Source organism: Puma concolor, chromosome B1 (assembly GCF_028749965.1).
Source record: "Puma concolor isolate L17-30 chromosome B1, mPumCon1.1.hap2, whole genome shotgun sequence".
NCBI lineage: Eukaryota > Metazoa > Chordata > Mammalia > Carnivora > Felidae > Puma > Puma concolor.
The window spans coordinates 82148240-82161398 of record NC_141670.1 but is presented as its reverse complement, the minus strand read 5'-3'; the positions used below and the strand labels follow the sequence as shown (position 1 = coordinate 82161398).

General features: G+C 44.5%; 1 protein-coding gene across 1 annotated transcript; it reads right to left on the bottom strand.

The window, feature by feature from the left end:
• Positions 1–672: 672 nt before the first annotated feature.
• Positions 673–11558, bottom strand: LOC147581724 (uncharacterized). The gene is made up of 5 exons (XM_086702955.1): positions 11363–11558; positions 2060–2204; positions 1608–1988; positions 1071–1104; positions 673–975 (listed from the first exon to the last, which is right to left on the bottom strand). The coding sequence occupies exons 1-5, from the start codon at positions 11556–11558 to the stop codon at positions 877–879; spliced, it is 855 nt and encodes a 284-aa protein (XP_086559081.1). The 3' UTR covers positions 673–876.
• Between the last annotated feature and the right edge of the window lie 1601 nt (positions 11559–13159).

Below are 13159 nucleotides of genomic sequence, written 5' to 3'. Positions count from 1 at the left end.
CCATTCAATGATGGCCTTCCAAAAATTGTGCACTTTTCTTGATTTTTCTGCTTTAGGCTTTGATACCTTTCCTAGGGAACATTGTAAGCACGACAGGGCAGGGCTGTGGTAGGCTGTGGAGGGAGTTCTTTGGGGGCATTTGAAGCTGGGCAGTGGACTAAAAGATGTATTGTGCGGGTGGCTGGGGACCTCCCTTCACTGTAGGGTTGCTGCATCCTTCTAGGAAGGGTAGATGATTTCCTGAAAGTGTATTTGTTGCTAGCCGGGCCTCCTGGGGTTTGCTTGGGAGAATCATTAACCATTGCTAAATAAATCAGTCCCTCTTGCTGCGTGGAGTTGTACTGGTTCCAAGCGATTCCACTGCCAGTAGCTGCAGCTGCTCTTGGGAACAGTTGCCTTTCTCTTTGAGATACTTCCCCGGCCCCCACCCCTAAAGTGATTTTACTATACTCACAGTGGCCTCTTTTAAGTCAACAATTCCTGACAAATTAGTGGCATTACATCCTACTCTTGATTTTGCGGTACAACAGGCTAAAAGTACTCCCTGTCCCGAACCTCCCTGCTCCCACAAAGAATATGGGGTACTTGTTTGGGAAACTTGGGGCTTGAAGTTCTGACCAAAAATAACAAATAAACCATCATGACCTTTTATTTATTAGACAAGGCAAAATCTTAAAATTTTTTAGAGGTGCTGTATTTTGGGGGAGAACAAGCAATGAGGGGTAAAATGTACAAATTCCTGCATCAGCAAAAAGTAGGGAATGAACGAAATCCTCAGCAACACGTAAGGACTGGATGAAATTTTCAACCATCATTAACAATATTCTCAGTTTTTAAAGAATCTGCTTGGCGTTGAATGCCTTGGTAACCATCTTCTTAATACTGCTTTTCCTGGGCCCTATCTTCAAGGAACTCACGTTGTAAAATTGTCAAGTAGAGAAACTCACACCCAGGAATGTCCATACTAAAGGAACCCTAGGGGAGGCAGGGGAAACAATCTTACCACTCACGGATGATTAAGTAAGGGGCGGGAGAGAAGCAGCGATGGCTTGTGATGCCAGGGTTCTTACATGTTTTCTCTCTCCTGCGTTTGGACTGGCCTTCCTAACAGAGACACGATACATGTAATAGGTTAACGGAGATGGAAGAAAATGCAGGAACGATCCCGACTCCTGCTCAACAATGAGGTCTTGGCAACTTCACTCCCAGTTCCGTGCAGAAAGTAACCTCAGTGGAAGGGCAAGGGCTAACAACCAGGCCATTTTTCTCCAGCTTCAGGAACCGTGTAATTCGGCCAGCAAGGTTGGCTCGTCTGAAGACTCGGAAAGTGATCAGTACTCCGTTTATAGCCTGGGGGGACCGTTCTCGTCACTGAGCTGAGTCGGAAAACCCAGTCCCAGAGCTAGAGGCCTGCAGCTTCGTTTAAAGACTTTGAGGTAAGAGTGGGCCCGGTAAGATCTAGACCTTAACCGACTGGCTTTTTCAGACACTTCCCTGGGCTTCAAACACCCTCCATCCCTCGATTTTTTTTCCCTCTTAAATTAGAAGCGGGAACAAAAGTTATCGGTATAATCATTACATAAAATCATTTTTTTAAGAGTAAATACCTGGAGCCACCCTTCTCTGCAAGAACCACATAAATGGTGCTGTGGCCCCCACAGCTGCAGGCTCCAGCATCAACGGGCCGGTCCCCTCTATCTGGAGCCCCGGGCGGGGAGGGCCGCAGGGGCGTGAGAAAGGCTTTTTTGTATTCAGAGCAATAGCCCAGAAGAGCCGCAGCCTTCCACGGCCAGGCTTTCCTCCGCAGCGGGCGCCGCGGGAAAGCAAACGCGCCCGGGCCGTGGGACACGCGGCGGTGATTCCGGGGACGCCGGCTGGGAGCTTGGGGCGGGGAATGCCGCGGCTTTTCCAGCCCCTGCGCTCCCGGGAGGAGCCTCGCGGCCTCCAGGCCCCGCCCACGCCCCGCCCCTCTGTCCGCCGCGGACTTCCTCTCCCCCTCCCCCTGTCCCCCTCCCCCCACGCTCCTCCCCCCACGCTCCTCCCTCCCTCAGCTCCGCACGTCCCGTCCGCCTCCCGCTCTCCCCGGCGCCGCGCGCTGGAGGCGGGGCTCAGGCGCGGCTGCCGTGGCGGCGGCGCGAAGTCCCTGCGCGCGGGAAGGAGCCAGACGCGGTCCAGGGCCGCAAAGCGTCCCAACGGCTCGTGTTCTTTGAGGGCAAGCGGAACAGTGTGGTTACGAAAGTAGCTACTTCCTACCCCTTGCTGCCCACCTCCCGCCCCGCCCTCTGCCCCCTCCTCCATTTACTTCCATTTACCGAGACTGTCCTTCACATGATTGCTGTTGAATAGAAAAGGTAATTCATTAAAAGTCGCACCACCACCCCTACCACCCCCCCCCCCCCCCCCCGCCCGCCTCAACTCCTAGTGGTTATTTTTGTTCTTTAACCCGGGTTAGGCTAAATACATTCCCGGGAAGCCATCTGGTCTGGTTCCCGGGATCCCTTCGTATGGTTTCCATTAAGCTCGCCAAACCGTGCATTGAAAATGTAGCCTTGGAGCCACTCAGGAACCTCCAGGATTTTTGCTTTTGCCAACCTCGTTTAGAGAATCTCAGGCAGAGGGAGGTAAAGGCCTCTATTTAAGTTCTGAGTCAGGTACCCAATGTTCTGGCCTATGTTGTAATTAATATGCTTGACTACTCCAAGAAAATACAACTCTCCATGTCAATTGGCATCATTCCTTCCTTCCTTCATTCATTCAGTATTTGTTTACCAGATGCAAGGCATTGCTTATTAGAGTTCTGTTTTAATTCTAAAACTCAATGTTAACGGCTTTACAGATGAGGTTACAAAATAACCTGGCCACAGAAATTCAGTTCGAACAGCAGCATTTGTGCGGTTGGGTCTACACCTTTTTTTCTGTTGTCTCCCATTTCTCTATCCCCCACAGACAAAAAACAAATACTGGCTTGTGGGAACATACTCCCTTACACATGGATTGGGGTTTATGGTCCAAGAAAAAAGGAAACAGATTCATACATAGTGTTATAACTGCAAAGTTCCTTAGAATTCATCACAAATAAGCCTGTCAGTTTATTGAGGAGACTCTGAAAGTGTAGAGAAGGTCACTCGGCTTTCAGTACTGTGGCCTAATTTGAGGAAGAGACAGAGACATCAAGTGCCTTCTCATATACTGCACAAAGGACTTTGATCAAACTCAATTCAGTTGTAGTACATCCTCTCTCTTGCCCTTCACTCCGCAGTCCCTTCTCTGTCCCACTCTGGATCTTGCCTGGGGAGGGAGGTGTTACAGCCCTTTCTTCCTTCCCCTAGCCTACGCTTCACTCCCTTCTTTCTCTTTTTCTTCCCTTGCTATCTCCACCACCACCCCCAACCCCTGACCATGAGATTTTATTTGGGTTTTTAAAATGAAACCAGGTGCTACATAAAACAAAAGCAAAGTAATAACAAGGAAAGACTATCCAATGCCTAAGGAATGTGCTGAGTTTTATGACTCAGGCTGTCCTGGCAAAGAACTCCGACTTACATGGAGAGGTGGGTGGCACAGAGCACGGACCATACATGGCAGCCCTGGCCTCCCCAGATAGGCACGGTCAAGGCAGCCTGTGACTCATTTTCATAAAACCAGAGACTCTTGTTCCTTGTGGAGCAAGACTTCCTGGAGGCTAGAGCCAAATGATCTTCAACTTTTCCCTACGGGGCCAGTTCAGCCTGACATAGCAGGGGCCACCTTGATGTTTGCAGGGGAAAGGAGCCTGGGCAGAAGGCCATCCCTGGGAAAGAAACAGGCTTGCTGGACTTGGGCAAGGGTTTTGGTGCACTGAAGTGATGAGTAACACGTATGCTGCAAAGAGACATGAAAAATTGGCTTGTATTTTACTGGAGACAATGGCTTATGAGCTCCAGGTGACAGGACTGCCCCAGTGCCTTGGAAGAGGAGAGTGTGGCAGAGGTGCTGGGAGCCCAAAGGGTGTTTGCTCTTTGCAGTGGTGCGTGGTGAAGAGCGCAGGAAAAGCTAGTCCGATTCTGGCGCCATTTCTGGGGGGGCTATTGCTAATGCAATTGAGAGTAAGTAAGGGCAGGAGTGGGGGTCTCTACATAAACACTCCAGAGACACCCAGGCACACATGCTCACATTCTGAGAATTCTTTGCACATGAGCATAGGAATGGGGTGAGGTGTACATTTTTTCTGTTACTAAGAGACAGGCTGAGAGAGCTGAGAACGCAAAGGAGAATGTCTCTCCCAGCAGAGGTGGTGGGAGGGGCCTGAACTTGGGTGACAAGGATCTGTTTGTGCCTCCTTCATTGCACAGGCCTGGGTAGAACAGGACTGATAGTGTTCTTCTGGTTTCTGCCCACCTCAGAGGAGGCTGTCCCTTTTTGAATGAGAATGAATCTTGACTGGCATAAATGAGATCTTCGTGCAGCAGCCTCTTGGAATGGGGCCTTATTTTTCCTTTTCTTCTTTCCCTTTCCATGGAATACCCGTTGAAAAGCTACAGTGACTATTCCATAATTGCAGGAAAAGCTCTGCTCAACTTTTTCATTAAAGTCTACTTACCTGGAAAAATAAAGTCTTTTAAGGACCATGACTTCATAAATATTTATAGTGTGAACAGGCGTCACTCTGGTCCTGTAGGAGAATGGGCTCATTCAGTTTTATTTATGATGTGACACTCGGGTGAGTGACATCCGTCATCTGGGTCGGTCCTACACTCTGTTCCACTGAAGCATGTTTATGGAGTGATTATGCCTGCAAATATTTGCTATATTTAGTCCTTCTCCTCCCCTAACCCCCTCTTAGCCTTTTAAACTCCCCAAACCAGCAAAAAGCCAAGCTTGTGGTCTAGGGAAGATTTGAACCCTAATGACAAGGCACAGGGGCTGGAACAAATGCTATAGAAGCATTTGACGAGCTGTGAGGCAATTTGAGTGGGAGCAATGGTGGTTATTATAGCATTCATACACTGTGGTGTTTTTGTTGGGCCTGTTTCTAGCAGGTGAGAGCTCTCAGCTGGGCATTTGACAGGTGATGGGCACAAGCCTGGGTGATGAACGCAGATGGGTACTTATGAAACTTTCTTTCCTGGGGAGCTTTCTCTGGACAGGCTCTCATAGCCCTCAAATCTGTCACTGTGCACCCTGGGGATCTGGGGGCAGGGGACAGTGTGAACTCTGTGGCCTCCCCTGGGTCAAGGTTTCTGGTGAAACCCGAGGCTGTCCCCTCTCAGCCACACCTGGCCCCTGGCTGTGGGGTAGCAGCTGCCCTTCTTCAGCTGGGGAGGAGGGAGGGCCACCTTTGGCTTCTAGTTTTACAGCTACACATGCCCTGACCTAGGCATTCCAGGCTGGACCCAGGCCTGCTCCTGGGCTCAGTGCTTGCCTGGGATCAGCTTGGCCACCTATTGTTTATCCTGGGAAGGGCCAGGTCTTGGCACAGAGGCCTGAACTGTTGCCAGCATTTTATTTTTAGAGACAGGAAAATGTTTGCTTTTTGGCAGCTTCTTTTTTTTTTTCTTTTCTTTTTTTTTTTTTCTTTTTTTTTTGGCACACACCGGGACGGCACAAAAAAAGTTCAAGTGAGAGATTCCAAGCCTTAAATTCATGGCATGTGACATAGGCAATAGTACCATGAACCTCTCAACAGAAGCCTTTGTGGAGCCTAAGGCTTTCCATTAGCAGGCCTCTTCTGCGGAGTGGGTCCTGCCTGTTCCCTCCCCCCACACCCACCGGCAGCAAGAGGTCTCTAGTCCATAGACCCCCCCAAACTGGACATTTGATGAGTCCTTTTGCGATGTGTCAGCTGGTCTGAGATTTTGTAGTTCTTACCTCCATTCATTTCCTTCTCTACCAATTCATAATGCAGTCCAACTTGGTAGACAGAGGAAGAAAAACAATCAGCCCGCTAAATCTGATGTTTATCGCCCCTCCTCAGACCCACTGTCATTGTCATCATGATGCTTGGGGCAAAGCATCCAGCTTCCATGGCAAGAAGGGCATTACTACACTTGGAGAGTGCATTTCCAACTTTCATTGAAAATTATTATTTGTCCCAACATTGTCCCTCTTAAAACATATTTTCTAGGTCCTGGGATTCTAATTACTGACAATTTATCTGAAAGCACTATGTAAACTGTAAGACATCGGGCAATGGTAAAATGGAATGAAAACAAAAAACCAGAAGCAGACCCATAAATACAGGGAACAAACTGGTGGTTGTCAGAAGGAAGGGGGGGTGAGAGGAGGGGCGAAATAGGTGAAGAGGATTCAGAGGTACGAACTTCCCGATAGAAAATAAGTCACGGAGGTGCAAAGTATAGCATAGGGAATATAGTCAGTAATACTGTAATAACATTATGTGGTGACAGACGGTGATTACACTTACCGTAGTGAGCACTGAGTAACGTATAGAATTGCTGAGTCACGATGTTGTTTACACCTGACACTGATATAACATTGCATATCAATTATGCTTCCATAATAAAATTTTTTAAAAAAGAAGTTGAATTGCGTTTTCTACCTTCCTTTCTCCCCAACCTTTCCAAAAATTACTTTCTTTTTCATTGAAGTATGGTTGACACACAATGTTAGTCTCAGGTGTGCAGCATAGTGATTTGACAAATCTGGATGTTATGCAATAATCATCACAAGTATAGCTACCATCTGTCACCATTCAACCCTATTGCAACATCCTTGACTATATTCCCTTTCATCCCTGTGATTTATTCATTCCATAACTGGAAGCCTGTGCCTCCTCACCCCTTCACACGTTTTGTCCACCTTCCTCCTCCCTCTGTGGCAACCACCACACACACACACACACACACACACACACACACACACACACACATACACACCCTTTTAATTACAAAAATAAAACACATGTACATTTGGGGCATTTGACTGGCTCAGCTGGTAGAGCAAGCAACTCTTGATCTCGGGGTTGTGAGTTCAAGCCCCATGGTCGGTGCAGAGTTTACTTTGAAAAAAACAAACAAACATGAATATATTCTTCTTTGCCACCTGATTACCTTTCATTTTTCTTTTTGCTGGAGTACATCCTCTGGTAGGTTCCTTTTGCTCTCTCTCTTTTCTCCGCCAGAAAGTGTCTGTGGATAATACATTTTTCTGAGGGCTTGTGTGTCTGAGAATATATTTTCATCTCTCTCTTGAGTGTTAGAGTTGTTATACAACTCTAAGTTTGAATTTATTTTTCCTGAACATGTCTAAGCTCTTGTTCCATTGTTTTCTTGAAACTTCCATGGTTGATCTGAATTTCACTCCATTGTAGGTAATTTATCTGAATCCTATTTTACCTTTTAGGACTTTTTTCACCTTGATGTTCTGGAGTTTTAGTATAATATCTGTATGTGTCAGTTTATTTTTAAAATTTGTCCTCCTTAAGACTGATAGGCTTAAGGGTCAATCTGAGGGCTCCAGTCTTTCTTTAGTTCTAAGATGTGGGGCGGTGAGGAAAAAAGCCAGAAAAGTTATAGTGATCTATACGAAAGTGCCAGGGAGTGGAGAAAAGGAACTAGGTGGCCTGAGTATTGGGAGGAATTTTAAGGGGTTCTAAAGAGAGGGAGAAGAGTAATACTTGAAGGGATTCATCATCAGTAAGGTAAGGAAAATGTCCTCAGAAGAGTTTTTAAGATCTGTGGATGTACATCAAGACTATATTCCCCTGTTTGGTGTTTTAGGGAGAGGCTAACACTTGAATTGCTGTTTGTTATATTTTTTCTGTGGGAATGTTTTTTCTGTGATCTGTGGCTGAGACTGAACCACAGACTGCCTTGGATGAATTAGTTATAGAAACATTATTATTCTTATTAAGCAAGTATTTTCTTTCACTCTTTCTTTCATTCTCCCTCTCCTCTCAACTTCCCCTCCTGGTCCAGGCTGCAGGTTCTTCTTTTACATAATGAAGAAATGGAATTACATGCTCTGAGGTCCAGCCACTTCTCTATGACTCTCATTCCCTCTCTCTTACTCATCTTTCGTTTACCTACCCAAACATTCTTTTTTAATGGCTAATAGCTCATAAGAAGCATAGACAAATAGTTCATTCATTTCTGTAATCTAATTAGTCACTAACTGAGCTGTCATGAGTAGACTATAGATTTGGACAGAGAAGATGGGATGTGACCAAGCTTATAGCAGGTCAGGACTCCTGGCTTAAGATCTGGCGTGTGAAGTTTTGCCAACCTCCCCAGAAGCAACTACTCTATCCTGAGGGATTGCTTCCACAGATTGTCTCAGTCCACCCACCGGAGTTGATATGAGGCAAAGGGGAGAGATATGGGAAAGGCTCCACTTACAACAGCATCTCTGAGCAGACAAAGGCCAAAGATGGCAACAAAATTAAATTATTCTTTGGGGCACCTGGGTGGATCCATTGGTTAAGCGTCTGACTCTTGGTTCTGGCTCAGGTCATGATCTCACGGTTCGAATCGGGCTCCACACTGACAGCACAGAGCTTGCCTGGGATTTTCTCTCTCTCCCCCTCTCTCTCTGCCCCTCCTCTGCTCTCTCTGTCTCTCAAAATAAATAAACTTACAAAAAACTTTAAAAAATTAAATTATTCTTCTTGAAACCTAATCATTGCATCAGTTTTTATTTTTACCATGTGCATGTATTACCCTTTAAACAGTACTAAAACTTATTAAACTTTTACAAGTATGAGGACTATAGGAGTAATCATTGAGGGTCCAAATTCTCCTAGGAGATTTGGATTGCATGAGGACTATTTCTTCCACTTCTAAATATACACATTAAATGTTTGATAGGAAGAGACCGTAAACATATGCAGCGTATATAATTTGAGTTACTCACTCTCCAAACTCAACAGTAATTAGGGCTTGAGTAGCTACAGGCCCAACACCCCTGACAAATACTGAGCTGGTCGATAGATGCTATTCTTTTCATTAGACTTTGAGACATGCCTAAGTAGGAATGCAGTATATCATATTAATACCATTTTGATGTGTAATGTGGCTCTTTTCAGATGACTTCCTACATAGTGATTGAACTTTGGTAAGTGGATGCCTGATGGTCTTGGGTAGGATCAAGATGGGAATGAACTTTCAAGTGCTGAAACTCTATCAAGGTCAAACTCTGCTGACCCTCCCCATTCTAGATGGAGGAATTTGTTCTGTGGATTCTCTAGGTTCAGCCATCGGAGCTGATGTAGGACCTGGAGGAAAGAGATTTTTTTTTTTTTAATTTGGTGTTTATTTATTTCGAGAGAGAGAGAGAGAGATACAGAGTCTGATGAGGGACTCAAAATCACAAACCGTGAGATCATGACCTGAGCTGAAATCGAGTCAGATGTTCAACTGAGTGAGCCACACAGGTGCTCTGTGGACACAGAGGAGAGAATTTTGGAAAAGGGAAAAAGGATTGATGTTCAACCAACAGTAGCATCTCTGAGGGCAGAAGATGCACTCAGAATTAAGTTCAGGAATCCTTTGAAAATGTAGGGCAGCCAGGTGAGACCGGTTCACTTGGACCCTGAAGGAGATCGGGTGTTTCTTCCAGTTGCCATCAACATTTCTTCTTTTCTGGAATGCAAGGTTTCCTCTACTTTGTGTGTGACCAGTGCTCCGTGCATCTCCAGAGAGGGTATATGCTTTCCATGTCATAGGTACTCCTGCCCTTCTGCGAAGAGTGTGACAGTGTGAGGTTTTTAAAAACTATGTGTTACAAAAGAAACTTGCATTTACTTTATAATCGCATAATGTTGTACAGTATTTAAAATTTTTGGTTCATCTCTAACTGATCGTGTCTCCTGACTCTTCGGCTGTCCTACGTTGTCCTTCAGCTTCTGTCTAGACTTTCTGTTCAGCAGTAAATGCTGTATACATTTGTATGTAAATACTCTTCTGGAATTAGGTGCCCAAGGAAAGAATCCATTTTTAAAGGGAGAGACCCTGAAATAATAACCACCCCTTTTTTTTGAAAATGTAGGTTTTCATGTAACAACATTTGTAAAAGCAGGCCCACCTCTCAAGAAACACATGACAAGTATCTAGCAGATGTCATTACTGCAAAGCATTCCCCTCAAAACCCTTCAATTTTCACTTCCTCTGGGTTTGCTGCTTTAATGGCAGAGCCCGGCATGGTGACACCCTCTGCTTCTCAAAGTGTGGTCTGCGAGGCTCTGCCAGATGGTCTCCCTCAGAACAAATGCTTTCAATATGATAACGTTTATATTTGTGTTTCTGGCATGAATTAACAATTTTGTCATGATATTTAATAAATAACAGATTATTTCATTTCGATCTCATAGAATCCGGTACCTTTCTTTCCATTATGTCTGATGAAGGTGACTTTTTTTTTTTTTCCTGTTGGTAGGATGACAGCAAGCTGGGGCAGAAGAATTGAGCTGTAGCTCTTCTTCCCTAGCTGAAGCGGTGTGCAGCCTAGAAGGGTTTGAGATCCATTGCTCTTACAAAGGTCGGGTTTGCACAACGTTAGAAAGGGACAGTTAGTTAGGGCTCCAACATGAACAACCTCTGTAGGCTTCAAGATTTACCCCCTGGGCCTAATATTCTGGAATTTGGTGACTAAGTCTGTGCTCTCTGGCCACATCCATCAAGGTTTGTTGTTGTGTTTTTTTTTGTTTGTTTTGTTTTGTTTTTGTTTTTGTTTTTTTTTAGAGACCTATCATATTCCTTTCTAAGCCTTCATCTTTCCACACAGAAATCCTTATTTTATAGTTCTGGCAACAGTAGAGGGGATTTGGAGGGTGACTTTCCATCTCTTGGTCATCTTTTTTTGCATTTCTCTAGACTCTCGTAGTTAGAAGAACTGCTACTAAATTTTATTCATGCAGTCCGTTTCCTGCGGATGTCTGTGGCTAACAGAAACTGGTCCAGGCAGACACAGCAACAGGAGGCATGGTGTGAACACAGACTTCATGCACTTCAAAGGATGAGTTACATCAAAAGTGGTATGGAAAATTGGTTTGGAGTGTGGCTAGGGATTGTAATGTCAGTAGCTTACGCTTCTCTCTTTGAAGACAAGTGAAGTTAGGAAAGGGAAAAGAGTAGATTTCTTTGAGAGAAAAGGGAAGATTGGGCATCTTTTGGCAAGGAGTAGGCATGCATGATTTTTTTTTTTTTTCCACTACCAAACTCACTCCAAGAGCAGACTTTTCTCCTCGTGACTGGATCCTCACCATCAATTCATTCTTTAACCTGTAAGAATTTGGTTTCCATTCCCAACCTGTCTCTGAAACTACATCCTCAAAGACCGTCAATGGCCATCAAATTGGAAAAGACTAAAATCCGACTTCATACTACTCATCCTTTCATCCAATGTCGTATAAAAAATTCTCTCTAACCTTGGATTTCTCTAACAATGTTGCGCTTGTCGATGACTTCTCTGATGGTTTCTTCTAAGTCTCCTCTGTTGCTTCCTCCTGCTTCTCCACTAAAATTGGAATCTCCCAACATCCTGTCTTTGGCGCTCTGCCGCTGTTTTGTTGTTGCTGTTGCTACCATGATGTTATCATCCTGTCCCCTGGCTCCACCTCTCATCTTTGTGTCTGCAAGTCTGATCATGAACTTTATTCTGAGCTGTGGAATAAATTTGTACAGTCTTTCCCACACAAAAATGTCCTATTCAGACAGGAAACCATTGCAAAGACACCTGGCAAGGATGCTAAGGACCTGCACCGGGACGTTAAGAGTGGAAAGACAGGATAGATTCATGAAATACTCGGCAGATAAAATAAGCACAACTCTGATGGATCGACTGTCCAAAGAAAGGGAGGAAGAGACAGAAGGAGAGAGATAGAAGGGGGCAAAGTTGAGCCCAGGTGTTGTAGCTTGGATCACTTGGAGGTTGGTGTGCCCTTTACTGAGCTGAGGAATACATAGTTAAGGGGCAGGTCTGAGGGAGAAGACAATGGCTTCCCTTTAGGACATTCTGAATATACCACATATCTCTGCCTTTTTGTCATTCGAGTCTTCCTTTTGTAGTGCTGTTAGAATTATCTGCCTAAAACAAAGGTCAGATTATGCCGTTCTCCTCCTCAATTTTTTTTTTTTTAGTGCTTATTAACTGCGGAGTTGTTTAGACATTCTGTCTCCTTAACAAGGGGTTTGAAGCCCTGCACAAGCTGGCTTTGTTTGATTTCATTATAATCTCCTAGCACAACAGAACCCACCATGCAATTTCTCACCTTCTTGCCTTTTCTCAAGCTGTTCTTTCAATCTGGACTGCACTCCCCACTTTTTTTGCCTAGAAAATTCCACTCATCGTTTAGATTGCAGTTTGTATGGGATTATATCCCTCATAAAGCCACCTCTAACCCTGGTTGGAATTAGTATCTCTTTATTCAACTTTTCCACAGCAATTTATGTGTATTTTTCCTGGTATTATAATGCATTTGCTCAAATATGCATTTCTTCTATTGGTTGATAAAACTCTTTAAAGCTGGGGAAAGTATCTTATTTGTCTCTGTTTCATACCAGCTGCTTGCACATGACTTCCCACATATTTGTTGCTTATTAAATAATGAATGAAAAGCAGAGAAACGGTTAGAATGGAAGAGGAGTCAGGGGGAGAAGTGATTGGTAGGATAGGCTTGGGCTTGCTTTAGAATATGGCCAACTGGGATAGGCACTTTGTGTGTGAAGAATAAGTGTGGGGAATAATAATGAGGGAGGCAATGAATTCTGGGTAATATGAGGGACTCGTATTTAAAGACAGGATCTTATGACACAAAATCATGTATGTACACAATTTAGCCTTACTCAGAGGCAGACAAGCCAAAGTGTAAACTCCTTCATCAGCAGGAAATTATTACCCTGCCCATTTAAAAAGATACATGGCCTCTTTGTGTAACCAAGACTCCTGTATATTCAGCTATTGCTGCTGCTGTCCATTGTCTGATGCCATAGAGAGACGGGACCTTGACTGATAGTGTGGTGATGACTGCTATGCCCATTTAGTTAATTGTAGAAAAAGAAGGGCAGGAAGATATGCTGATTAATGGGATTTCCTTGACTCTTAATTATTCTTTTCATATGTTACCCTTTCATCAACCTGCATTTATTTTCAGCAGCACAAAGGAAAAATGAAAAAAAAAAAATTTTAATAAGGTGAATCCCAGAATAAAAAAATTCCTGGCCTT